The sequence below is a fragment of the Mastigoproctus giganteus genome, chromosome 6 (assembly GCF_048544385.1).
Source record: "Mastigoproctus giganteus isolate SK-2022 chromosome 6, ASM4854438v1, whole genome shotgun sequence".
In the NCBI taxonomy this organism is placed as follows: Eukaryota; Metazoa; Arthropoda; class Arachnida; order Uropygi; family Thelyphonidae; genus Mastigoproctus; species Mastigoproctus giganteus.
In genome coordinates this window covers 75,776,638-75,803,650 of record NC_143580.1, presented here as the reverse complement: position 1 = coordinate 75,803,650, position 27,013 = coordinate 75,776,638, and the positions used below count along the sequence as shown (strand labels likewise).

The 27,013-nt window shown below is 37.2% G+C and overlaps 1 protein-coding gene across 2 annotated transcripts in view; it reads left to right on the top strand.

The window, feature by feature from the left end:
- LOC150084415 (adenylate cyclase type 8-like) overlaps positions 1-27,013 on the top strand; it is a 405,296-nt gene that overhangs the window by 199,455 nt on the left and 178,828 nt on the right. For both annotated transcript variants that reach the window (XM_090375213.1, XM_090375212.1), the window contains exon 3: positions 12,132-12,352. In XM_090375213.1, coding sequence (XP_090231339.1) covers positions 12,132-12,352 — 221 coding nt within the window. The remainder of the gene's footprint in view (positions 1-12,131; positions 12,353-27,013) is intronic.

The window sequence follows — 27,013 nt, the reverse complement described above, 5'->3', positions numbered from 1 at the left end:
ACACTAATGGAAGGGCTTTGCACAGTACCGATCTACGACCAACAGAACCACTGTAGGTTGAGCCTTGTGAATGAAGGCCAACACAAGTTACCTAATAATAACTGTTCCAGTGGATGAATGAAGAAATATTTCCGTCGAGTCGTGTAAGTAACATTAAGTAACGTGTAAGTAAGTCCGTAAAGAACATTACGTGAAATATACAAATTAAATACAAAATCATGGAAAGACTTATTTCGACATGAGAAACGCTTAGTTTAATTTCGTATAGTTCTCATACGTACGTTAGTCGACTGATATTCAATCGGTGATATGAGTAGTTAACACTCTAGTTATCTATCACAACGAGAGGTGGTAGTATACTTTCAAGTATAATTACCACCTCATGAAGTATACTTTCAAGTATATTATATGAAAGTATGCCTCATCAGATGCCCTAGTGCGTCGAATCGCCGTCCTCCCCACACCATCTGGAAAAGACCTGAGTTCGAGTCTCGACGATGACGTGAGGAGTTTTTGTCGGCCATTTTCACAACGTGGCTGAGTTAATGGTATCAGGCGAAGGTAGCATGTTTTTTTCTTCCAGAAACTCTGGAAGAAAAAACCATGGAAAAATCGACCATAGAACACATGAAATTTACAGACAGTATACATGAAGCAATATCACCTTAATCGCTGATGCTCCTAAAATCCTTCAAGAACAACAACGTAATCAGATCTAGCTTTCTGTTACTCCACAAAATTTTCTAAATACGATCTTACCAACGTCTTATATAAATGGACAATGATATCCTTTGTCATCTTTTAGAAGGTTTATATATCACAAGCTGAATACCAGTGCCTTCCTAGCTCTTGTTTACAAGCGCTAGGAAGCTAATTTAATGTCTTAATCCTTCGATTTGTCGTTAATCACTTTTTAACTCCACTTCCACTAGCTTATTAAGTAACTTCTGAATTTCTGTTCCCCAGGTGCAAAACCCGACGTTTAGAAGCAATAAACTTCAGTTGCCATTTTTCAGATCATTTGTGTAAACGATCTCAGCCATTTCGAAGCAAAACGGCTGGAATCGGTTGTTAATCGCCTTCCTACATTTAAATCAACACATTTTACAACTTTTCCTGCACTCGCTCATCAATGTCATTAAGGAATTTAAAAAATAGAAGTAGCCCCGGTGCTGATCTCTGAGGGACTCACTTGTTACTACTGCTACTACAGTTATGACTACTCTCTTGTCTCCTATCTTTTAGCCAGCTTCCGATACAACGAAGGATCATACCGGTAATCTCATTTTGCTCCACTTTATATAGTAGCACTCCACTGGGAACTGTATCAAAAGCTTTACTGAAGTGTCTGGTATATAATGTCGAAGTTTCACTATTTTATAAAAAATGTCATAAAAATTAACTAGACTGGTCACGGAAAACTACCCCTTCACAGACCATGTTGTGATCGATTAAGAATACCGTTCCTATCAAGTTATCCTTAATCACAGACTCCATGACCCTTCCAACCACTGAAGTTGAATTCATCTGTATTTGCCCATCAAGTCTTTTGCACCTCCTTTGTGGATTGGTGAGATGTTAACGCTTCTCCAGTTCTGGAGGATAGTCTTGGAGTCTAATAGCCATCTCATTAACTTCCCTAATTGGATGATCCACTCACGTGCTATTCAAGAGAGAATATAATGGCAACCAATCCACAAGTGTAGGTTATAACAATTAGTTCAGCATTTTATTTTACTATCTGTGAGGTAATGCACGCTTGACGCCTTTAAAAAATCATACCTTTTTTCACTACGTAGTAATATTGTATAACCATCGTTTTAAATATTTTCCGGAAAGCGTTTTGCAAAGACTGTGCGCTGCAAAGACTGTAGATAGATAGATAAAGATTCCAATCTGGCTAGCATTTTCTGTCAGGGGTGAGAGTGTTACCTCAAACTGAATAAACAGATAAGTAGTTTCTTTAGAGTTCTTTAATTGCTTTACGTACCCTGTTATGATCGAAATAACAATAACGAATTTCTCATTAACTCCATTTATTGTTAGTGCAAGCGATATGAAAAGAAATCAAACACTAATTATTCAAACGATGAGTTTTGTCTTTCTGAGATAAGATTGTTCTCATTTCAGAACTTTAACCATGTCGCCCACAATCGTTACCAAGGTAACGATCGCATGGTGAATTATATTATTCTCGCACGCGGGTGAAGGATTGGTTATTTCCGATAATGGATTTCTAAAGTAAGCACTGGTGTTTGCGAAAGTCTTTGTTTGAGGTATCCTAAATTCTCTCATACAATTATCTTATTTTTGCCATTAGCATAAATCTTCCATATTTAATTACACAAGCTATAAACTCTGGAACAAATTGATGGAAGAGGGACAAGTGGAGAGAAAGAGAAAAAAACCATGTACAGATGAAAGACGTTTGTGAAGCATTATCTGTTTTGTGTTTTGCTTTCATTCTATTATGAAGCGAACTTTAATCAAAGAATGGTGTTTTAGAAGAAATCTAACATCTCAAAGGCCTCAGAAAAACAAAAAATTGAATTATTAAACAACCATTAACAACAAAAATGAATTTTGGAAGTTCTAATCATGAATGATTTTGTTAATTAAACTGTCAACTAAAGCATTTTTTCTAGTTAATCTTCGAAGTAGTTATTCCGTGCACAAATATAGAGAAAGCAAATTACAAAAGAGTGGAAATTGAAAACTAGATAAAAGCGTTTTAAATTAGTGATGGCGTAATCTTATACAAAACCATTTTATAATAACAGGGCTTTGCTTTACTGCATAACAATACTAAAACTACTGCTACATAGAGATAAGGGAGTATTTCAATTATAGTTTTTCTTACCTATAAGTAATTTGAACTGGGGTTATGGCGAAAATCCATAATTCGTAGCGATATTTGCTAGTCTTTTCTGATTAGTAAGTTGTTTTCTTTTTCATTATATTCTATTTTACGAGTTACCTTAACATAATTTTAAACAATCTTCCTACTAGCTGAGAGCCATGTAATGGGACACTAATTACAATAATCCTCTCTTTATCCCTTTTTTTAACTCTCTGTCAGTCTAGCATGCTGCCTCACTGTTACAGTAAAGTACTTTCCTACGCAAACATTAATTGAAATTACGTAATCCAGTATAAAAGCTTCGTACAAAATTTTTGACCCTAGCGTTTTCCAGGAAATATTATATTACAACAGGGGTGGCCAACGAGTCGATCGCGGCTTCACTTTCGGTCGATCACGACGAATTTTAAATATACAGTGATCCCTCGATTTGCGCGGTCAGGTATACTACCAAAATTTTATATTGCGCAGAGGGTTTCGCTACCTGCGCGTTATTTTTTATTTTTTTTTTTTTTTTATATTTTTTTTTACGAAGTTTAAAAAATCGGAACGAAGACTAGATTTTGAAAATTTATTTTTGTTTTTTTTTGCATGATTGAAGGTTTCATTGAAGGAGAAACACATTTCACCATAATAACGTAAAATACCACAGAATTACAGCTGTCGGTGTTATTGCAAATGCAATAAGTTTTTATTGTTTTATGGTCGGCACCTCCAGAAATAGCTTTAGAGAAATATCACAAAGGCATTCAAAACTGATTCTTATAAGGATATAACCAAACAGCGCAATAAACGGTGGTGTGTTTGTCCGGTTATTTTGGAAACAACTTCCTCATTCAGGAATAGTCTTCATCAATTATCCTACGTTAGCTTTTTTTTTTTTTTTTGCATTAGCAACTAAGGCCATAATTCTCCAGGATATGCGGTGGTCATTCCCTGACCTTTCCGCATCCTCCGTATTTGGCGGTGACGGGCTTGAACCCCGGTCTAATCAAGAAGCGTGTGCAACGCACTGCTGCTCCTTCCCACCTGGCTACGGAGGCGCCCCTACGTTAGCTGTTCAGACAGAATATTTTTCCGGTTCGCGCAATTTAAAGTGTTTTAATCGGTAAGCATTGCTTTTGCTCTTTTAATAACTGGGTAGTACTTATATGTTAATTTAATACCTTTTGATTTAAAATGAATACTACAAAAAAGAGTAAAACGTATCATTTTCATCAACAGTAGGAACTAGAATACTTTTTTGTAATGGTGAAAGAAAATTGTTGCTGTTTGATTTGCAATGCTTCCATGGCCCAAAAAAAAGGAAATTTAGAAAGGCATTTCAACGCACTCCATGATAAATACCAATCGGGTTTTCCGCCGAATAGTCACCTTAGAAAAAATAAATTAGAAGAACTTAAAACCAGATTCTTCGCGCAACAAAATTTCTTCATGACACCTAATTTAACCTTTTTTGTTATACTGTACATGTTTTTATATTACCCCATAACCTTGCCAAGCCGCTGGCCTCCTGGCTGTGGCGGACACATTATTGTATCTTTACTGTTTATATAATATAGGTGTAGACACACCATAGATAACTCTTAAGAAACTACGATAGTAGTTGTTGTAGTAGGCATCATCTGCTTTGCGTCTCATATTGTGCTCTTCCTTCACAACGAGTTGCCATGGTATTGCACTACCTCGAATAAGTAACGCTTCACTAATAGAGAAGACTATTGTTACTTATCCTGCCAATACTCTGGAGCTGTTTAGAGACCTCAAAATAGACCCGGACAGGTATTGCCATGAGAAAACTTACAGGAAGCTCATTGCAGCGGATCTGTATACGAAACTACAGATATGATGAAGAACGTAATTGAAGAGAGACTTCAAGTGCCCTCGAACTCATAAAAATCTTAAATGAACGATATATTATATTCCAAAAGATTCTTATAGGACTGAGGGTATTCCTTTTGTTCAGAGAATAAAAAATGAGGACCAATTCATAGTGTAAATGACGATGTCATTTTTCTATGTATGTACATTGTTTTGTAATTTTGTAATTTTTCTATGTACATATATTGTTTTGTAATTTTTCTGTGAATGCATGATGTCTGTATGTAATTCTTCCTCTATGTGTATATATCTTATGTATTTGCTGATATTTAATCCTATGTTACACTCTAATAAGTGATGTATGTATGCGCCACCCTCCTGGGAAATTTCTGTACAGGGGTGTTTGTTAAATAAACTGATAATAATAATAATAATTATTATTATTTTCAGTGACTACCACCACCCAGACGTTTGAAATATGGTATGGGATAAAGATCTCTGTTAACCTCATACTATCCCTATTAGACTTAGGAAAGCAAAAAAGATGTAGGAAGGTAAGAGTAGAAGAGGTAGAGGAAGGAAATGCCGTAGAAGGAAGGAAGGGACAGTTACTCCTTCAAATCACACTACTCAAAAGCTCATAAATTCCTCGAATAGGCAACGCTTCCCCAGTAGAGAAGATTGTTGTAACCTATTCTCGGAAACTCCGTGAATATCAGGCTCTCCCTGGTGACCGTTTCAAGACCGTTTCAAGGTCTATCATCGGTGGGTGGGCAGGTACCCTGGTATTGCAGACATGACAACCCAGTTGTGATGATAGTCACACAATATGGGAGATGCCAAAAGGTTTATATGGTAATATTTGAAAATAACTAAATGCACAAGGCATAATACGTTAAGAGTTTAATATCTATATAATATCGGTGTAGATACACCATAGGTAACTCTTAAGAAACTACGATAGTAGTTGTTGTAGTAGTATTACACTACCTGGAATAAGTAACGCTTTACTGTACAATCAAGATTTCTTCTTCTTATAACGATTCAACTACAGAAGAGCACGTAATACCATCATGGATAAACAGCTTTTGAACTTTCCACACAAATCTGGAATAAAAATACTTTGTCAGACATCAACTTTAATAGAACTCAATATTCCACAACATTCCTCAGATCAAAATCAGAGAACCATGTAGGAGCATCAGTAGTTTTCCCAGACATTACACTGTCAACCCAACTTCCAAAAGAATGCAGTTCTTTTGGAAGTTGAGTTGAAGCAGTTATTAGTAGAAGTTCAAATAGTACTGGAGCACTTAAAAACCACATATCGCTTGAGAACAATAATATACTGTGATTCATTAAGCGTAACACAAGCCATACAAACCACAAATAATATATCCCATCACTAGATGGGATATATTGCCCAAGAACTGCCTTGGGCAAATTAAACATACTAACACGCTTAACTAAAGAAAAACAAGAAATCCTTTTGTGCTGGGACACAAATATACCAGGACACACAGAGGAATAAAATGAAACGGAGAAGCTGACAGAACTGCAAAATCAACAACCTCCAGAAACAATCTTTCCCAGTTCCATATAAACCAATCATTCACAACTGCTCTAACACGATGGCAAGAAATCTTTTTGTATTTCTCCTCTGGACACAAAGTAGGAGTGGAATTCACTGAACTGATTTCAGTAGCTAGGGTTGTTTCATTGAAACTGAGATTTTAGTTCGATCCTAGTCTGCATGTTAGATCGTCATCTAATATGTGTCATCTGCACAGTACATCGTCATCTAATGTGTAATTAGATGATTAAGCTTAAAACTGTAACACTTTTGTTGAATTACAAATACAACACTTTTGTTGAACAGCTTGAATCGATGATTCTGCCACTAGAGAAGAACTGCTGAGTATGGTTTCGTTAAACTAGAGGTCTTGATATCTTTAATTCATTCAAACATTTTATTGTAAAATTTAAATTAAATTACCACTATTTAAGCTCGTATCAGTAACAACAGATGGAGCTAAAGCAATGACAGGGCATCTTAACGGATTCATCGCATTGTGCCAAAAGGATGATGAATTCCTAGATTTTTTGAGTTACCACTGTATCATCCACCAACAAGTGGTATCCAGCAAAAGATTAAATACTAAAAGTGTTATGGACATCGCTTCCGAAATCGTGAATTCCTATGAGAGGACAATCTCTTCAAAGGAGACTTTTCAAAATGCAACTCGATGAAAAAGAACCAGATCTGATATTACACACAGATGTGAGGTGGCTGAGTTGGAGTAAGTTTCTACAGAGATTTGGTGAATTGCCGAATGAAATTAAAAAATTTTGCTGATCAAAGGGGAGATGATTATCGGCAGCTACAACATACGGAGGGGTTGTGTGATCTGGCTTTTTTTGGTAGATTTTACCAGTAAATTAAGTGATCTGAATTCGGAATTATAAGAAAAATATAAAAATGTGGGTGACATGATTAGTAATATTTCTGCATATAATATCAACTTTTGGCAATGGCTAAGGATCTCAAAGAAAAAAAATTCGACCATTTTGCAAATATGCAAGATCATTTGCAAAAATATCCTGTTTTTGAATTTAATAGTGAGAAATATGTTTCTGAAATTGAAAGAGTTGTGGATGATTTTGAAACCAGATTCGGTGATTTTAAAACAATTGAAGGTGTTGTTCAATATATTTCTTGTCCATTTAATGTCCACTTAGATACGAAACAAATTGCAGAAAAAATCGCTGCGATTTTTCACATGGAGAAAATATTACTTGAAAATGAAATTATTACATCGCGAAACGATATCTTTTTGTGGTCGATTTTTTGTGGTCCACTAAGTAGCAAATTTTTGTGGTCGATTTGCTACTTAGCGGACGAAAAACTCGAGTTTCCTGGAGGGGAAAAAAAACATACTACCCTGTCGTGTGACCGACTAACTCAGCAAAGTTGTGAAAAAGATCGATAAAAATTTCTCGCGCCATTGACAGGATTCTAACTCAGGTCTTTTCACCGGCGGTGTGGTGAGAAGGATTATACCAACTGTGGTATAATCACCGTCCTCCCACAATAGAATCTCAATGATGGAGTTAGCTCGGAAGTGACAAGGGGCTCGCCCAAGAAGAACTGCAGCTAAGGTTCATTTCCTGTTAAAATAGTCTATTAACTAATTTTGTAAGAAGAGGCTCAGATAATCCCCAAAAATTAACAAGGGGCTTGTAGCAACCCCCTTTCCTAGCCCTCACCAGAATACCCCTAACTAGGTTTAACAACCACAGGTGTACTGGATAGTGACCCATGTTCCTGAAATTGGAAGCTATAAATACAAAAAAACTACAGTATGTTAATAATAGGGATTCCAATAAATTGTCCAGTAATTGTGACTCTCAGGAATTGGGAATCTCATACATGATCCTAATTTATGGAATATGTAACAGTGCATATCCTACCTCCCACACTAAGATCTCTGTCTCACCACTTTCTTAATCATAAAGAAAACAATGACGTTGGGTGGCTGGCTTTTCCCTGCTCAAGCTCTCCCAAATAATCCAAGTACATGAAAAACTCGGAGTTGACCTCAACAAATTTTCATCAGACAGAAAGTACAAATGATCATTAACATAAGACTCCTCTCCCAAATGACATAGTGATGATACTACTTCTAATGCAATTGCGATTCTGATTCATTTATTTGAAATAACTTATACCTGTAAGTTATTCCAAATAATAACATATTGCAATTTTGATAACATGTAGTTTTTAGGAAGATCCTTATACCATGTCACTCCCAAAAAAAAAAAGTGCCGTCTATATTTGCAAGATTATTTAATATTCGGATTTATTTCTCCGCCTGGCACGAATAAATGCCACTATCTCTCTCTTATGTGCGAAAACCTTTCGGAACGATGTTATGAAACCATCAAAGATGAAAGGCCACGTGGAAAGGATGCAACATGGTACAAAAGACAAGAATTTTGAAATTTTCGAAATGTCTTAAAGATTAAAGAAATTATTTCTACAACCGGTTTAAAATCGTTTTTGAAACCTTCAGTTTCTACAAATACTGAAAGAGAATGGGAAGCCTCTTATAACAATCACTCTTAATTGCAAAAGCAGGGTATCAGCACACAATTGGGCAGCAATTGATACTGCCATCAGTACAAGAAATTATAAGTTCTGTCATAAAAATGAATCTGGATCCAGTATCACTGAGTAACAATACAGTTCTACGTCGTATCAATGAAATGGCCAAAGATACCCAAAACAACTGTGGTTTGTGAATTGCAGACAACTAAATTGCTGTACGATTGGATGAGGGAACAGTTGGAACTTTGAGATATTTGGGGCTTATGTACGTCATTACAGTCCAGTTAAAAAGGCAATAGAAGAATTGCTCTTTGCTGAACAATTAAAGACGTATACAAAAGGAGAAATAATTTTTGTGCCTATAAGAAAAACAATATTCCTATTACTAATATTGTACAGCTGCTTCTGACGGAGTCACCAGCAATGGTAGGCAAATATAGAAGATTTTTAGCATTTTTGAAGAAAAGGATTTCTGATGTTAGAACTGCACGTTATGTTCTGCAGAGGCAGCATTTAGTTGCACAAAACATAAGCGAAAAACAATAAAAGAAATAAGGGCTAAATCCTTGAATGATCGTCTGTTTGGTCAATTATGTGATCAAAACCAAGGAACGTACAAAAAGCTGCCTTTACATACAGAGATAAGTTGGCTATCAAAACGTTAGTCTTAATTGCAAAAGCAGGGTATCAGCACACAATTGGGCAGCAATTGATACTGCCATCAGTACAAGAAATTATAAGTTCTGTCATAAAAATGAATCTGGATCCAGTATCACTGAGTAATCAAATAGTTCAATCAAACGTTGTGTACGTTTGATTGAACTATTTGATTCTCTAATAGAATTTCTTCTTGAAATAAAGAAACCGTTAGCAACAAAATTAATTAAATCAAACAACCATGTGTTTTACTTGGTCGATACATGTTCCAAAAATGATATGTAAACAAGACTACAAGGTAGAGGTATGAATATAATTCAAGTTCCGACAATCATTCTCGGGTTTCGGTCCCAAATGGACTTATTCATATGCACTTTAAACCGAAGAGCTTTTCACTAACATGTCACTCTTTCCAATTATGGAAATAGTTACAATTTCATACGACGATTCTACACGTTCCACTTGAAGAAACCGAAAGAATTTAACATTCAATTTCAAGATCTTCATGATATGATTGTGCCACAACAGATACTCAAGTTGACTATTTTAGAATATATGGGCTCCAAATGTTCTGTCATTTCAGTTACTAAAATTACAAAACATTTGGAGGCCATATCGACATTCCAAACTAAAGGGTACACCTCCTATTGGAATAATGAAGATACTCGAAATAAATATCCTAAATTACAAGCAATGGCAGAAACGCCTTTGTAAACTTTCTCCAATTCCTACCTAGTTGGTGCTGGATTCAGCCAAATTAATAATTTACTGAGAAAATCAAGAACTAGATTGAACATACCAGAACGTAGGGACTCAAGGAATTAATTAAGTAATTAATTAAAAATTAAGTAATTTTAGCCAGAATATCTCGCAGCTTATTGAAAACCATTAGCCACAACTGTCTCATTAACAATTAATTCCAATGATTAAAACGGATATGTAACGGGCTGTGATTTTTACAAAATTAAAATGGCAGTAATAAACCAAATAATGATTTTACTGTGTTTTTTGTTGCTAAAGTAATTAATCACGAACCGATTGTTACGTCCCTATTTATTAAAATTATTTTATATATAAATAAAAAATAAACCATTGTTAACAGGTTTTTCTTATCATTCATCCATCCATTAAAATTTAAATGTAATTTTCGATGAGGGGTCGATGAGGAAAAAGAGCACTATTTAAAGGGATCAACAGGTAAAAAAGGTCGGGTATCCCTTGCTTCTCTAGTCTACACTCATTCGAACAGATCAACATCCTTCCTAAATTAAGGTCCGCAGCTCTGTATGAACACGAAATTGTCGCGTAACCACTGTCTTGTACAACGACATAATCACCTGTTTTATTATGCTGACAAAATTCCTGTATATCACTGACAGTCTGCGCGGGTAGGAGAGTGGTATCGTCACCGTCCTTCACACACCGGGTGGTGGAAAAGGTCCAGGTTCGAATCCCGTCGATGACGCGAGGAACTTTAATAGGGTTTTTTCACTCCGTGACTGAGTTAGTCGGTCTCATGCGAAGATAGGTTTTTTCCCAAGAAACTGAAGTTTTTTCGCACAGCAAAACAGGCAACTCGACCAGAGAACACACTAAATTTACAGACAAAATACATATATGGGTATATAGAAGAAATTATGGGTGATTCATAAAATAATTTGAATTTTGTATCACTGACTAAACCAAATGAGCTGCCACGGCAACCTGTCTGCACCGCTCGGAAACTTCATATATGACTGTACAAATAGCACCAAGTCTATTTCATCTTCCACTACTCTGAATGTGGTACCACACAGTTGGTACATTAACCTGGTATTGCTGCTCCCATTATGAAATACCTTGCATTTGTTGAATATTGCCACTTCTCAGCACAACTTCTCTACATAATTTGTCTACATCATGTTGCAGAGGCATACCCTGATTACTGTGAATAATCGCCCTGCCAACCTTCATATCACCTGCAAACTTAAATATTAAGCCTGATATTTATTTATTTACATACAGACTTCTCACATACAGGGCACACAGGCCCTAGATAATGGCGAGAACGCTGAGAATTACAGGTTCATTACGTATAAAAATTATGCAATTGCATAATTTACAATTATGCCTATGTTAGTAAAGCTCAATGCCCTATGTTAGTAAAGCTCAATGCCCTATGTTAGTAAAGCTCAATGCTGATGGAATTCTTCCTCTTGCTCGGACCGCACACATGAGGGGCACAAATTCAAACTGAGAAAGGACGGCTGCAGAATAGATGTGCGGAAGTTTTCTTTTAGCCAGCGAGTGGTTGATTGCTGGAACAAACTTCCATCTGTTGTTGTGGAAGTTGATTCCTTAAATAAATTCAAGTAAGAACTATTGGAGCAAATGAATAGGTGAAATGGGAAGTGTCGGGTTTATTTATTTATTATTATTATTCTTTTTTTTTTTCTTTTTTTTTTGGCTGATGCTTATAAGCTTATTTCTTGCATCATTTTCACCACTAATGGTAATGGTAATGCTATTCTTGACATTTGACAGCTATGCATATTAAGTCACACGGCGTGATCTTAATAAATGTGGTATTTTATGTACCCAATATTTTTCGTTACGTAGCATATCTATTTTCTTACGATCAGCACCATTATGTGGTACTGGTCATATATCTCTAATGCATATATTTATTTATTCTTTCTTCGCCAGGAAATGGCAGTTTTGGAGTAAACTTCAGTGATTCGGGCATTGTGAACGGCAGTAGTCTTGGGGCACATGCAGTGTGGCAGATTCTCTTCATTGTTTTTGTAACATATGCCATGCTCCCACTGTCACTGAAATGGTGCATTGTGTGTGGCTCTCTTAGCTCCATAGTTCACCTAATTGTCACGTGTGCCATTCCTCAACATGACGATGCATTCAGTCGAAAGGTAAGATTATATGTATATGCGTGTTTGTTTGTGTTTATAAAAAAATTAGTATCCCATGCTTCTTTTTTCTTTTTTTGTGTGCAACACACACACACACACACACACACACACACACACACACACACACACACACACACACACACACACACACACACAAAATCTCCACTTTGTAGGATAAAGGCAGGTAGCAATAGGTCTTGTCAAGTTTCTAGGCACGGACCTGCGCAAGGGAAACTCCTTGAATTCCTTCCATTGTTACTTTAGGGAAAAATTAATGTGCAGTTTCTACAATTTGCTTGATTTGTGGGATATAGCAAGATTTATGCTATCACGCTAACAATAATTACTAGCTTACTATGAGGAAATCAAATTTTATTCAATTAATAACTGTATTAAAATTTACCTGATTTAAATAATTCAATGAACTTAACAAAATACGTTAAAAACCAAACTAAAAACTTTCAGTAAAAGCTTCATGCTACTGGAGCGTACAGAAATCCTTCTGTTTATTTTATTTTCACCTTCCTTTTCACAAACTGCTATTATACAATAAACAGTTTCTCTTCTTTGATGGGCGCCTCCGTAGCCAGGTGAGAAGGAGCAGCAGTGCGTAGCACACGCTTCTTGATTAGACCGGGGTTCGAGCCCGTCTCCACCAAATACGGAGGATGCGGAAAGGTCAGGAAATTACCACCGCATATGCCGGAGCAATATGGCCTTAGTTGCATATGCTCCGAAAAACCAAATAACAAACAATCTTCTTTGATTACATGAAACTTTAATATTATCATTTGATATAATCCATTTTAAACTACCTTAACTTCAGAAACCAATAAGTTACAATTTCAGTTAATGTGGATATTCACAATAGCACTGAACATCGTTTTCCAGTATTAGGTGGATCATCAGCCAAGGAGGAAAAAAACAACTGACTTCATTTCTCCATCTCTTCTAATAATTTCTCTACTCCTTCTTTAAATATATTCCAACTACCCACTTCCATACCGCCAGATGGAAGCCGTTCCAGCAATCAATTATTTTCTAGCTGAAAGCACATTTCCGCAGATGTATCCTGCAACCATCCTTCCTTAAGTTAAATTTATGTCCACTTGTATTAGTATTGTCTGGGAAAAGTAATGATGCCATCAGCATTTAGTTTTTTAAATAAATTTAAAGCATTAAATACTTAAATCAGGTCTCCTCGCAGATGAATAATTTCCACTCGCTGCAATGGAGCATCTCCGCCAGATGATTTAGCTTCAGCTTTATAGTAATTTATAAGTAGTTTTTAAATTGCATTTTTGCGAAATTTGTAGACTACTAATTTGTATACGTCTTAGATTATTGTTAGATGATGGTTTGATGGATATATCAAGTCTTCGTAAAGTTAAGTACTATTTATTGAATAATACTTAAGTTCAGTGTTCAATGTACTCTGGGCCCTGGTTTTGCGTAACTCAAAAAGGAACGCTGATTGACATTTAACCCGAAGTACCTTTGTTCCTGCTTTGGGTAAAGTCCAGGGCTTTCAAGGAACAGCCCATTCAGCCACACCTACGGCCGAACTTTCGTCTTGTTACCCCAAATATAATACAGTAGCGAAGGATCAGTGCATCTGGGGTCTTGTTACCTCAGATGCACTGATTCTTCGCTAATGTATCAAACACGGCCCACATACTTGTTTGTTATATTCTGTTTTCTTGTATTCGGATCTATTTTGACTCTTCAACAAGCCACTTAAGGAAGCTATTTCAGGAAGTGTATATCTTAAAACAGACATAACTGGATTATCTGTAAAGGAATATGTAGTACGATTTCTTGTGATGGGTATTCACTGATAAAATTTTTTCTAAGTCATCATGTGTATCAACATATTTGGAGACACCCTTCATGTAAAAGAGATAACAATGGAAGTTCAAATTTACAGTCTCCTAGTCAATATGATCTAAATTTTCAAAATATCCCAACAGATGGTGATCTCCCTCGCAACTCTGACCATCCGTCATATTCTTCTTTCAATTTACTACAATCTCCTAATCCCTCATGTTATTCAATGAAGATAACTAACGAGGCCTCCACCCAAATGTACGATAATTCCTCCCTCCATCCAAATGTACTATAATTCCTCCGCCCACCCACTTACAACATCTCCAAAGATTGATAGCTCATTTGATACTTTGGAACAAATTCTGAGGAAACAATTTAGAGAAAATCAAATTAAACAGCATTTTTTCGGAGAGAAGATGAGCGGTATAAGTTCTATCACATGCTTTTTGATTTAAAGATAATCAACGAGTTTGATCTCAACTTCCTCATGTACATCAGGTTGCTGCAGTACCAGCCCTCAGTCCAGATGTTGAAGAATTTGTTCCAGCAAAAAATGCAAACCCACCTATGCGATATTCAAAATCTATCTCTGTCTTCTCTGTCTCCCTTTCTCCCAGTGAATGCAATCGAGTTTCGTCGCAACGTGCTGTTAACCCACACATACAACTGAATCGCACTAAAGAATAATCAACAGAAATCTGACAGTTTGCATGTACATTTTCAAAATTATCCTTCTAATTTCAGTCCTAAAGTGCCTAACAGAGCAGCTTGCTTACAAATATCCTTAAGTTTCAAGTTTCTCCACAGAAACAACAGATATATTAACATAACTGAAACAAGAAATGGGCAATCTTGTGTTAAAATAAGAAACCGAAATAGTTCCAAGCATAATTTTAATAATATATTTGTTAGCAGGCTTGATCTCAATACTACATCCCAGCAGATGAATCAGCTACTTTCAGAACTAGAAATACCAGCTAAAGCTATCAAAATAAAAATCAAACATCATATCACGCATCCTTCAACAGTGAGTTAAAGAATTGCGACATACAACAATATCTAAACTCTGATATCTCGCCAAATGGTCTACGTGCCGTGCCATACTATGTAACTATTGGAGGTACAGTCACAAATTCTAGTGAAAAGCTACCATCTAATTTTCAATCTGCTGAACTGTTTGCATAGGTAGAAAATACCTCCCCTGGTACACATCGTAGTCCGTCATTCAAACTTTCACTTAATACATCTATTTACAAACATTTCTTGTTACATATTTACATCTCAACATTTTTCTTCAAAATGTAAAAAAGTATAAAATAATAACCAGGCTATGCTTAGTGCATTATTACTAGAAGAATCTTAAGGCATCATATGTTTAGTTGAAATGTGCATGCAGGAACCTTTACAGGACGTTTCCTACTGCCAAAAAGTTTCAACGGCACACCATGTATGACATCAAGGATTAATCGAAGAGATGAAGGGGCAGAAGTTATTTTAAAATCTGATTTGAAAGTTATGATACATAACTTGTATATATATTCCACATGGACCTAGGGATGACATCATTAATGAAGGAATAACCTAGATGACTACTGTTCAAAAGCCTCGACATAACATAATTAAATGGGCGATTTTAATTTTCCTCTGCCCAAACATAATTTACAAATGAAGTTGCTCTCCGACTTATTAGTTTTAGGAACTAAAAAAAATCAACATTACTTTTACCAGAGGAAATCAAGCTGTTTTGATCTTGTTTTTCTGATCTTCCACTTCAAGAAAAACTGAGCAGCAACATTACATCTATATATGACCACAAAAAGTATAGAGCTGCAAGCAGCAATTTACTGCGGGGAGCCTCACCCAACTCCAGAAGTCACCAAAAGATTATCATCAATAAACTTCTTTTAAAAAGAAAAGTTTTTGCAGCTGTTAAAATATTATCCATGAGATTTTTCAGAAATATACCTTTACAGGGCGCCACCATTATTCTAATAAGTTAGTTAATCAACTAAACATAGTAGGCATCCAAACTTAAGACTATCTTCTCATTCGAAAACTTGGTTCAAATCCCAACTAAAACCATACTTTAAAAGTAAGCAAAAATACGCAAACAGTGGAAGAAATATGGCACTTCATCAATATACATAAAACATCAAAAAAGTAAAGCATTATTTTAACTCAAAAAATTCAGTCGTATAGAAATCATTTATTGTTCAGGCTAAATCGCAATAAAAAAAAAACACTTTCTAAAAAACAAAAGCTACCTTCCAATATGATCAAGTTGTAGAATGGAAAAAAGCGATTCCATCATCCGCGCTAAATATATGCATAATTGATTTCAAATATTCAATCCTCTTACAAACAAGCAGGGCGCCTCCGTAGCCATGTGAACAGGAGCAGCAGTGCATAGCACACGCTTCTTGATTAGACCGGGGTTCGAGCCCGTGACCACCACATACGGAGGATGCGGAAAGGTCAGGGAATGACCACCGCATATACCCGGAGCAATATGGCCTTAGTTGCTAATGCTCCTAAAAACCAAATAACAACAAACAAGCAGATCGCGCGAAACATGAAATGTCCCCTAGTCAAACCCTGCTGATTAAACATCTTGTGAACAAGAACACAGTACAGCAGATAAGTAACTAATTATGCCTTGACAGCAGTGAAGCCCCTAATTTTATTATTAAATTGTCTGGTGCATATATCATTGATTGTTTAGTGCAAGTCATTCTCAGGTGCCTTTCTCAACCATTCCTTCTAAGACAATGGAAAACGTTTAGGATTACTCTGATTCCTACACAAGCTAGCATTAATATCTATACAAGCTATCGACCAATTTCTGTTTTGTCAGTAATAACTGAAATTATTGATAAAATCATGTTGCCTTAATTTCAAGATAGTTTTCACTAATACAGCTGTCAACATGCATTTTGGCCTGGAGGGCGCTCCACAACAAGCCTAGTTGACATTATTGCGCGAATCCAAACTGCATTTCAAGATAAGACACAATGTGATGTCTTAGGGCAAGAAATACTGTAGGGCAAGAAATTTCTTGCCCTAGAGTATCGAAGTTCTAAGATGGCACAATAGCAACTTTCCCTATAGAATATCTAAGCAACAGCTTTATGAAACCTTAAATGAGATGCCTCTGCTACATATCATCAACGAGTCTGGAGTCATCCTTCTTGCAAAGTTGATAACTTCTCCAAGCGATTCACCAAATATAGCCAACATAATAACAGCAGCCCCAACAGGGAAAATTCAATAAACCAACGAAAATTCAAATCTAACCTCTCCAGACTGAAGAAAATGGAGAGAATATTTCCAAATGCACCTCTTCATCTTATAAATCTTCACAACATTGATTGCCAAAGATTTCTGCTTGTATTTCTGCAATCACCTCATTGCAGAAATACAAGCAGTAGCCTACCTTCAATCAAGGAAAGGTTGCCTCATCAGCAGCCATTTTCAATCCACTGCAGGATGAAGGCCTCTCCAGCAACTTTCCAGTTCCTTCTGTTTTATGCAATGGCCATTCATTTACTACCCACAAACTCATGAATTTCATCCGTCTATCTCCGTTGTTGTCTTCCAGGTTTTCTCTTAGCTCCTCTTCGATACCATTCTGTTATTTTCTTAGTCCATCTGTCATCATGTCTTCGAACTATGTGTCCTGTCCCAAGACCATTATACTTCTTTAGTTTTGATAAGAATGTCCTTTACTTGAGTTTGCTGCCTAATCCATGTGTTTCTCTTCTTATCTAACAGTCTGATTCCCAATATAATTCGTTTCATTCTTCGCTGTGTAGTTCTCAGCTTCTCTTCCATTCTTTTGGTGAATGCCCAAGTTTCACTTCCATAAGTCATGGTGGGGAGTATACATTGGTTCATTATTTTACGTTTCAGACAAACTGGGATATTGCTCCTCAGTATGTGACTAAATTTCCTGAATGTTATCCATCTCACAATTTATTCTTCTCTTGACTTCCAGCCATTTATCATTATTACAGCTAATAACTTGTCCCAGATAAGTATATGACTCCACCTCTTCAATTACTGCTCCTTCAATCATTATATCCCTTTCTGTGGCATACTTGTTCATCATTACTTTTGTTTTAGCCATATTCATCTTTAGTCCAAAATCCTTACTAACTGTGCATAACTGATTAAGATTTTCCTCTAATTCTTTGGGATCGTGGCTTATGACCACAAAGGTTGCCTACTTTACTGCAACTGTCTTATTTTGTTAATACATGAATACAGTTTATATTCATTGTTTTATGTGATAGAACTTATACATAAAACAATGAATGTATTTCATTGTTTTATGTGTTTTATTATACATAAAACAATGAATGTATGTATTTCTTCTATACTAAATTATCTTCCCCTAACCATGTGCCGTGAAGGGCTTGCTGTAATATGCAATAAATTAATATTTATTTAACAGAACTCAAATCTTTCTTGGTAAGATTACCTTATGACCCTTGACTAATCTTGTTACTCTTTTCTGCACTCATACCATCAAAATCACATCCGTCATAAAATGATGATTTCAGACTTAGCATTAGCATTAGTTGAGGTATATGATGCAAGAAACCAAGCTTATACAGCATCAGCCAAAAAACCCTTCCCATTTCACCCATCCGCTCATTCCAGATGTTTGTCTAGTTCAGCCTTAAATTTATTTAAGCTATCAACTTCCACAACAAAAGATAGAAGTCTGTTCCAGCAATCAACTACCCGCTGGTCAAAAGCAAACTTCCGCACATCGATTCTACAACTGTCTTTCTTCAATTTGAATCCATGCCCCCTCAGGTTCTTAATCTGAGCAAGCGAAAGTATCCCGTCAGCATTGAGCCTGGTCAAACCATTCAAGGCATTATACACCTCGATCAGATCACCTCGCAGGTGCCTAGTCTCCAGCTGCTGAAACTTGCAGAACTTAAGCCTTTCTTCGTAAGAGCACTCCTTTGTTCCTCTCACCAATCTTCTTGCCATTCCCTGTACTCGTTCTAGCAATTCTACGTCCTTCCTAAAATGAGGCCTCCAGACCTGTATACAGTACTCAAGGTGTAGCCTGACCATTGCCTCATACAAGGGGATAATCACCTCCTTATCCCTGCTAACAAAATTCCTATATATCATTGACAAAACTCCATGACCTGCTCTGGCAGCCCGGTTTGCACTGCTCAGAGAACTTCGTATCTGACTTGTAAGCAGTAATCATTGTTATTGTTATTTTGGATTTTTTTAGGAGCATTAGCAACTAAGGCCATATTGCTCCGGGATATGCGGTGGTCGTTCCCTGACCTTTCCGCATCCTCCGTATTTAGTGGTGACGGACTCGAACCCCGGTCTAATCAAGAAGCGTGTGCCACGCACTGCTGCTCCTTCCCACCTGGCTACGGAGGCGCCTAAGCAGTAATCAAGATGCGGCCTGACTACTGCATTATACAATGAGATAATCATAATTCCTATTATACATTAAGGGAACGTTTCAGGTATCTTACCGATACCAGTCATCAGAACGTGCTGCTGACAGACTCCTCCAGATTCCGTTGAGCATTGGCAAGGGCAGTCAAGCATAGGCGTTAGCTTAATAAACTATATTATTAATTTCACGTGGTATAAAAGTAGTATTATATTTAATAATAATCTTAATGGAAATCAACCACGTAACATCCTTCCCTAACTATATTAAATATCTGTTTATTGTTCAATTAACTCAAAAAATCCAAATACACTGGCAGAGTAAGATGAGTCCCGTCCTATATGGCAAATGTCAGAGGGCTTAAATGGAAGGAAATAAATACCTTATTGTACATTATTGGTGAGAATGAAATATACAAAAATCGAACATCCAAAATTTACATTACAACTATTTACAAACAATAGAAAAAATAACGCAAAACACACTAGGACAAAATTTAAAAGCATTACAAGAAGACAATTTGCTCAATCTTTTCTTTTAGTGTCAGTGCAAACCTACACCCTGAACACTCGTTGCCCAAGCATTAACCAGAGAAAATATCAGTAGTAGTTGTAGAGTTGTAGAGTGGTATTCCATATTTATTCTGTGAAAACAAAAGAAGATCAATGTCTTATTTGCTTAATAAGTTAATCGTTTGAATAAAGGATTTATTAAGAAATCTATCAATAGATTTTATTCTAGTTTGCGAGGGAAACAAAGCATATTTTGATCTGGTGTTTTCTGGAAGGATGCTGCAGTCAATTTTATCCCATATGGGCTGAAAAGAATGAAGATGGAGCACATTTTAGCAAAAGTTGAAGGGATTCAATTATCCCAAGTCTGGAGCTAGGAGTTTGTTCAAGGTTTTTTTTGTACAACTTGGATCTGGACTAGATGAAAACTAAACCACCTTTTACGTGAGCCCATTTAAGAACGTAGAATTCAGTGGAGAGAAAACTAAGATTAGTTTTAGCGAAGGCTGACCATATTACAGAACCATAATAACATAACAGAAAGCAAATGAGTATTAATATATTTTACTGTAGTAGACGTGTCAGAGATGTGAATTAAATTTTGCTTAAATTCCAGACAATAAATTTCTTAAATTTCATTTTAAAAAATTTAATGTTTCTGTTTTAAAGAAGTATTTTGAATAAAACTTTAGAGTCAAAGTAAATCCAAAGATCTTCGTGGACTGCAACGTTTTGGATAACCAAACAACAATTAAAGCAGAAAACTAAAAAGGTGAAGATCGGTTTTCAATTAAGAGATGAGCATATTTTTGAGAGTTGAGAACAAGACCAAAGAGAGAGAGAAGAAAGTTACAGACTATTTGAATATAGTCATTTCAATTCCGTGACATTGAAATTGCAGCATCCTGAAAGAACTGAAATACAGAGAGGATAATTAAAGTAATGTTAGCCAAGGAGCAAAGGAACACATGATGAAAGTTGTAGACGCTAATGTGTATGCGAACACACTGAATGCACAAAACGATGCTTATAATGGACAGTTCAATATGATGTAAATCCACGACGGTTGCAGATACAATGATCTAAGCGTCTCGGCACTGCGACGTACAGGCGTCGAATAGTCTCCTGCAGTATTTCCCACCAGGCTTGTTCCCTGGTCCCAAGCCTGGCACCTGGCTTGAAACCTGGCTGCGGGATGGCTCTATAGATGGCGCCCAATCATGGCCTACATGCGCTCAATGGGGGAGAAATCTGCGGACCTGGTCGGCCAAGACAATACGTGCACACCACGAAAACACTCAGAGGAAACCCCTGCGCTATGTATTTGGGAGTTTTCTGCAGAAAAAATGGTGTCAGGTATCCCACTAAAAAGGAGAGAGAGCAACGAATTCCTGAAAATCAGCGACATTGCGGCGAGCGGTCAGATTGCCGTTGAAGAATACCAGCAACGACCGACTATTAGAAGTGATGGCTCCCCACAACAACACCAGCAGGGCATGCAATATGGCGTTCGACAATGGCTCTAAGATAATTGCGTTCACCACCTCATTGCCAAACGTGTATGATGCGGCGATCATCACAGAGCAAGCACAGTGGCATTATCACCGTCCTCTCACACCAGGTGGAAAACGCCCCAGTTCGAATCTCGTCAACGATGCGAGGAACTTTATCGGTCTTAGACGTAGATAGCATTGTCCCACTCCCCCGGAACCTCAGTTTTTCATCCAGCAAAACAGGCAAATCGACCAGAGAGCACAAGCAATTCACGAACATAATATACTTGGGTAGCTGAATTAATATTCCGGTGACTCTAGTGTGATATATATTTATTTTATTCAAGGTACACATGCGCGGGACCATTTCAGATGCTGCTGGTGATGGACAGCAGTTAGGGGCAATCTACGCAATGGCATGTATACACGGCGGCCCCTTTCTGCCAGTTGGCTTTCAATGGTATGATGGGTGGTGAGAGTGGCAACCAGTTGATTTCACAGTTCGTTGGATGGTAGCCAGTGTGGCTGTTGGTGCCGTGTAAACCTGTCGACGGACAAGAAGATCCTCCTGTTCCTAGTCGTCCGTCGTGTTCCACTATCCATTCGTTGAGCAGCCGTATCTTCCCGTAGCAACTGTCGCCAACATCTGTGCACCCTGGTATTGCCACTCCCCAAACGTTCCGCTGCACAATAAAGTGACTATCAGGCCTCTCGAAGGCCAATAATTCTCCCTCTATTCGAAGTCGCTGAGTAGCAGATATCGGGGATATCGAACGTCTCGGCATTTTCTACAATCTCCTTGCACTCTGAAGACGCTTCCTGCGAGATAGATACCTGTGAAATGGGTCACACACGCGTTACTTTGAACTCCAAGATCTCTATGTTCGTTTTTATATCAGCAGAAGCTTCCGCCCAATTGTTTCTATGTTGTAAACATAACATTTGTATATCTCAGCGCAACTGATTTGCATGCACTCCAGAACATTACTTCCAGATGCTGCAATTTCATTGTCGCAGAGTGTGTATAGAGATATTATTTCTCGGAACTTGTTTTGTCAAAGAAGAAATAGTCTATAGTTTCAAGTCGTCTACTTAAACCATTATGGGAAGGTTACGCTCTAAACGGAAATCGATCAGCGAGGAGAATAGCAGAGATAAAGTACCACACTGTGGGATACCATCCGAAATGCTTCTAACATGCGACTTCTTCCAAGAACAGAAAATTGTTTTCTGTTGAAAATAAAGTTTTGAAGGAAAGCTAACAAGTGACTGGTGCTGGAATAGTATTCCTCAAGAAAGAGAATAAGAGCTTTTGGAGTTCACAGCATCAAAAGACAAAGGGACTTCTAAGTAAATAAAAATTTATATAGCCGAGAACTAAAGTTAATACCTTCAGTGGCTAGAAAGGTGGTAGAGATAAATAAGATTGTAATAGTCGAAATCCTTTTTTATCATAGTTTGCCTGATTGAAGTTAAGAGATAATATTTGAAACGTTAGAGCGGGAAGATAGATTTTTTGTAATAGTTTAAAAAGGGAAGAAGAGATTGGCTTCAAATCTTTAAGTTAAAGAGGAGTTTGAATTTTATTTAGAGAAAAGATGGAGTATTCTGTCCACCTCTCAGGAAAGTACTCATGACACAATTATAGATTTTTAAGAGAGGTTCCTATATATATCAGGGCGGGTAAATTTCAAAATAAAAATAAGAATCATGACCTGTATTGCTACTCAACGGAGAGGTAGTTAATTGCATTCTTAACCATTTCAGAGCTGATAGCGATCATGGAGAGGATAAGGAAGAGAGATGTTTAGTTTCCAAGTCGGAGGAAAGAACCTCGAACCTAGAGACAAAGTCAAACCATTCAGCAAGATTGTAATGAAGAGGTTTACGAGATTTACTCGGTAAAATCTTTTTTATATTATTAGACACACTAAAGTGTCGAACGATATTTCAAAATCGTTTCCCTTTTTTTAAAAAAATTACAAAGAACGATCTGACCTTAACATACTATCGTATAGTTTGGAAAGTTTGAAGTCTTTGGCTAATTCCGAAATGTTTTTGACTTATTCTAAAGGCTTCAGTAAGTTCCCACCTAATATTGGAAATATAAAGGACAATTTAGAAGGAAGAGTTTTTGCAATTAACAATAACCAGAAAGGGGTTAAATCTACAGGAACAGACGAAAGAACGTCCCAGGGGCTATATCCCAATCAGTGAATTTAGGAGATTCTGTTCATTTCTGGCTTTGAGCGACTTCGTGACACGTGAGGGAAAACAGTGAATTTTTGGTATGTTATTCTGAAACTGAATGATATATGCATACTGTTCAAAGATTGCTTCTACACAAATACAGAGTTCGGCTGACTTCAGCTGTGAAATGACAGAGTAGTCGTGAAGTATGTACTCTTATACCCTTTCAAGAATAACTGACCAGAGGATGATTCAATAATTATTAGCACTAGTTTGTTGTTATTGTTATTTGGTTTTTAGGAGCATTAGCAACTAAGGCCATATTGCTCCGGGATATGCAGTAGTCATTCCCTGACTTTTCCGCATCCTCCGTATGTGGTGGTGACGGGCTCGAACCCCGGTCTAATCGAGAAGCGTGTGATTAGCACTAGTAAATATGCTGTTGCTTTTAAGAGTCCCGTGCAGTTCAACAGACAATCAAAACGATGCATTAGTTTAGGATGGGTTAGACAATAAACTTAACATAAACTAATTTCCAATTAAAACGATTAATTAGTATCCTTCACATATATTTTATTTTATTTTATTTATTATTATTAATAAATCTCTCATCAACCGGTGAAATATCACCACTTTGCTTATTGGAGACTTGAAGTGGTGGAACCCATGTTTAGTCTCCAGAGCTAAGTTCTAGTCAACCTTTCCCCATCTCTTTCATCAAGCAGTATGACTGATCGCTTTTGAGGTTATGATGGATACCATGGCGAGATCCAAACTTCTTTACATTTCGAAGGTACAGCTCTAAAACGTGTTCGCACACCGGCTGCTAGTTAGTACACTGGACCGAACCTATTGGTAACTCTTCCGGATTAGTTAGTGTATAATCTTGCTACCTCTACTCTGCCAGATAGTAACTTGAGGAGTCCGAGTAGTGTGTATGCGGGGGGGGCATTGTCGAGGACATGTTCTATCAAGGATCTAGGTATATTCTTACCATGTCTAAGCCATATCCAAAAATTTCATTACTTCATACAGCATTTCCCCCTACTTTTTCTTACTACTGAATAGACCATGAATTGTCAAACTAATAGAATAAGCTTATCTGCGAAAAGATCTAAATCTTCCAAACACTTCCTAGTTCATTTCACAAATATACGTGGTCTCAGTTCTAATCTCAATGATGTCCATTTCCACTTACAGTCTGCCAAACCCCATATACTTTTTCTGACGGAATCTCAGTTATCGGTTGATTCAATCACTGCACATCTCAGTTGCCCATATTATTTGCTGTATGATTCCTTTCGCCTCAAAGGTGGTACTTGTCCACATGTCCGTTCAGATATTCCCCGTCGTAGACTTGGTAATTTGAAATATCCTCGTTTCGATCTTCTCTGGCTAAAAATAGCTCTGTCTATTCTGTCAAATTCATCTGTTGTCTCTACCGTTCTCCCAACTCAATTAATCACTTGGAACTCTTTGACTTCCTCTATTTGCAACTTAGCTTTCTCCAGTTCAACTTTCCTAACAGTGAGGTAATTTTCCTTCGTGATTTTAATGTACACAACTCCAACTGGCTTACGTTTCTTAGTCACACAGACCCAGCTAGTCGAGATGCTGAGGCTTTTGCAATTACTAATGACGTCGCACAGATTGTGCGTTTACCTACCGGACAATCCTCACCATACAGCCGACACGCGTGATCTTTTTCTGCCAAACAACCATTCTAAGTACTCGGTCGAAGTGAGTGGTCCTTTAGGCACCTCAGACAACAACTGGGTGATTGCCTCTTCTCCAATGGAGCCTTTATCTCATGGCTATTCCCAACCTCGTGTTGTTTGGCATTACAAGAATGCAGAATGAAATGACCTGCAAGAGTTCTTTTCTTCTTTTCCTTGGTCGGATTACTGTTTCAAAACTTCTGATGTCAACGTTTCCTCAGATCTTGTCAGTGAAATTATTCTTGTAGGAATGAAATCTTTATTCCACACTCCACTTTAAAATCTCGTCCTTCATCTAAACCTTGGTTTTCTAATAAATGTGCTAGGAATGTTCAAGAGAAGAATATTGCATATCGTAATTCGCTTGTTTCCAATTTTTCAGTTTCATTTTCTGCCTACACCAAAGCTCGCAACAATTGTAAAGCAGTTATTAATCAGTCCAAACTAGATTTTGAACAGGTTAAGAGTAGAACACACACTTTCTTCTTGTCCTAATGGTAGCAGAGCATTCTGGTCTCAAAGATATTGGAAGCAACTTTTGCCCATCTCTGCTCCCACCTCTGTCAAAACCAGATGGCTCTATTGTCATTTTAGCCAAGGATAAAGCTGACCTACTACCATCCCATTTTCTTTCTAACTCATGTATTAATGATCTTGGTAAAGCACCTCCCACCATTCCTAACACGCTCCATTCAATCCCTCCAGTGATCTTTCGTCAAAAGGATGTCAGAAGGATTTTGAAGCGTCTTGATGATAAGAAAGCTCCAGGTCCCGATGGTATTTCTCCACTTGTTCTCAAAACCTGTGCTCCTGAACTTACTCCTATTCTTTGCCGCCTTTTTTCAATTTCTTATTCCAAAGGTATTTTTCCTTCTGCTTGGAAATTTGCTCATATCCAGCCAGTTCCTAAAAAGGGTGACAAATCCCTCCCATCCACTTATCGTCCCATTGCAATTACTTCTAATCTTTCTAAAGTAATGGAGAAATCAATTAACCGCCAACTCTTAAACTACCTAGAAACCATACGTCTGATCACCGATCGCCATTATGGATTCCGTCAGTGTCGGAATCCGGAATATCACCAGTTGATAAGCCAGAATATTAACCGGTGATATTCTGGCTTATGTTACCCATTTATGGACAAATTCAATGGAAAGGTTCGGTGAAACACAAGCAGTTGCTCTTGACATCTCAAAGGCTTTCGATCGTGTTTGGAATAAAGGTCCCGCTTCCATCATTTGGCATGCCAACCGTTTTTTGCAATTGGTTATCCACTTTTCTCTCTGACTGCTCACTGAGGGTGATGGTAGATGGCTCTCTGTCTTCTAACTTCTCCACTAATGCTAGTGTCCTCCCAAAGTTCAGTTCTTTCCCCTACTCTTTTCCTCTTGTATATCTAAGACCTTCTTCCATTGACTGGAAATCCTATCCATAGTTTTGCTGATGATAGCACATTGCATTTCACTTTCCAGTTTGAGAAACCT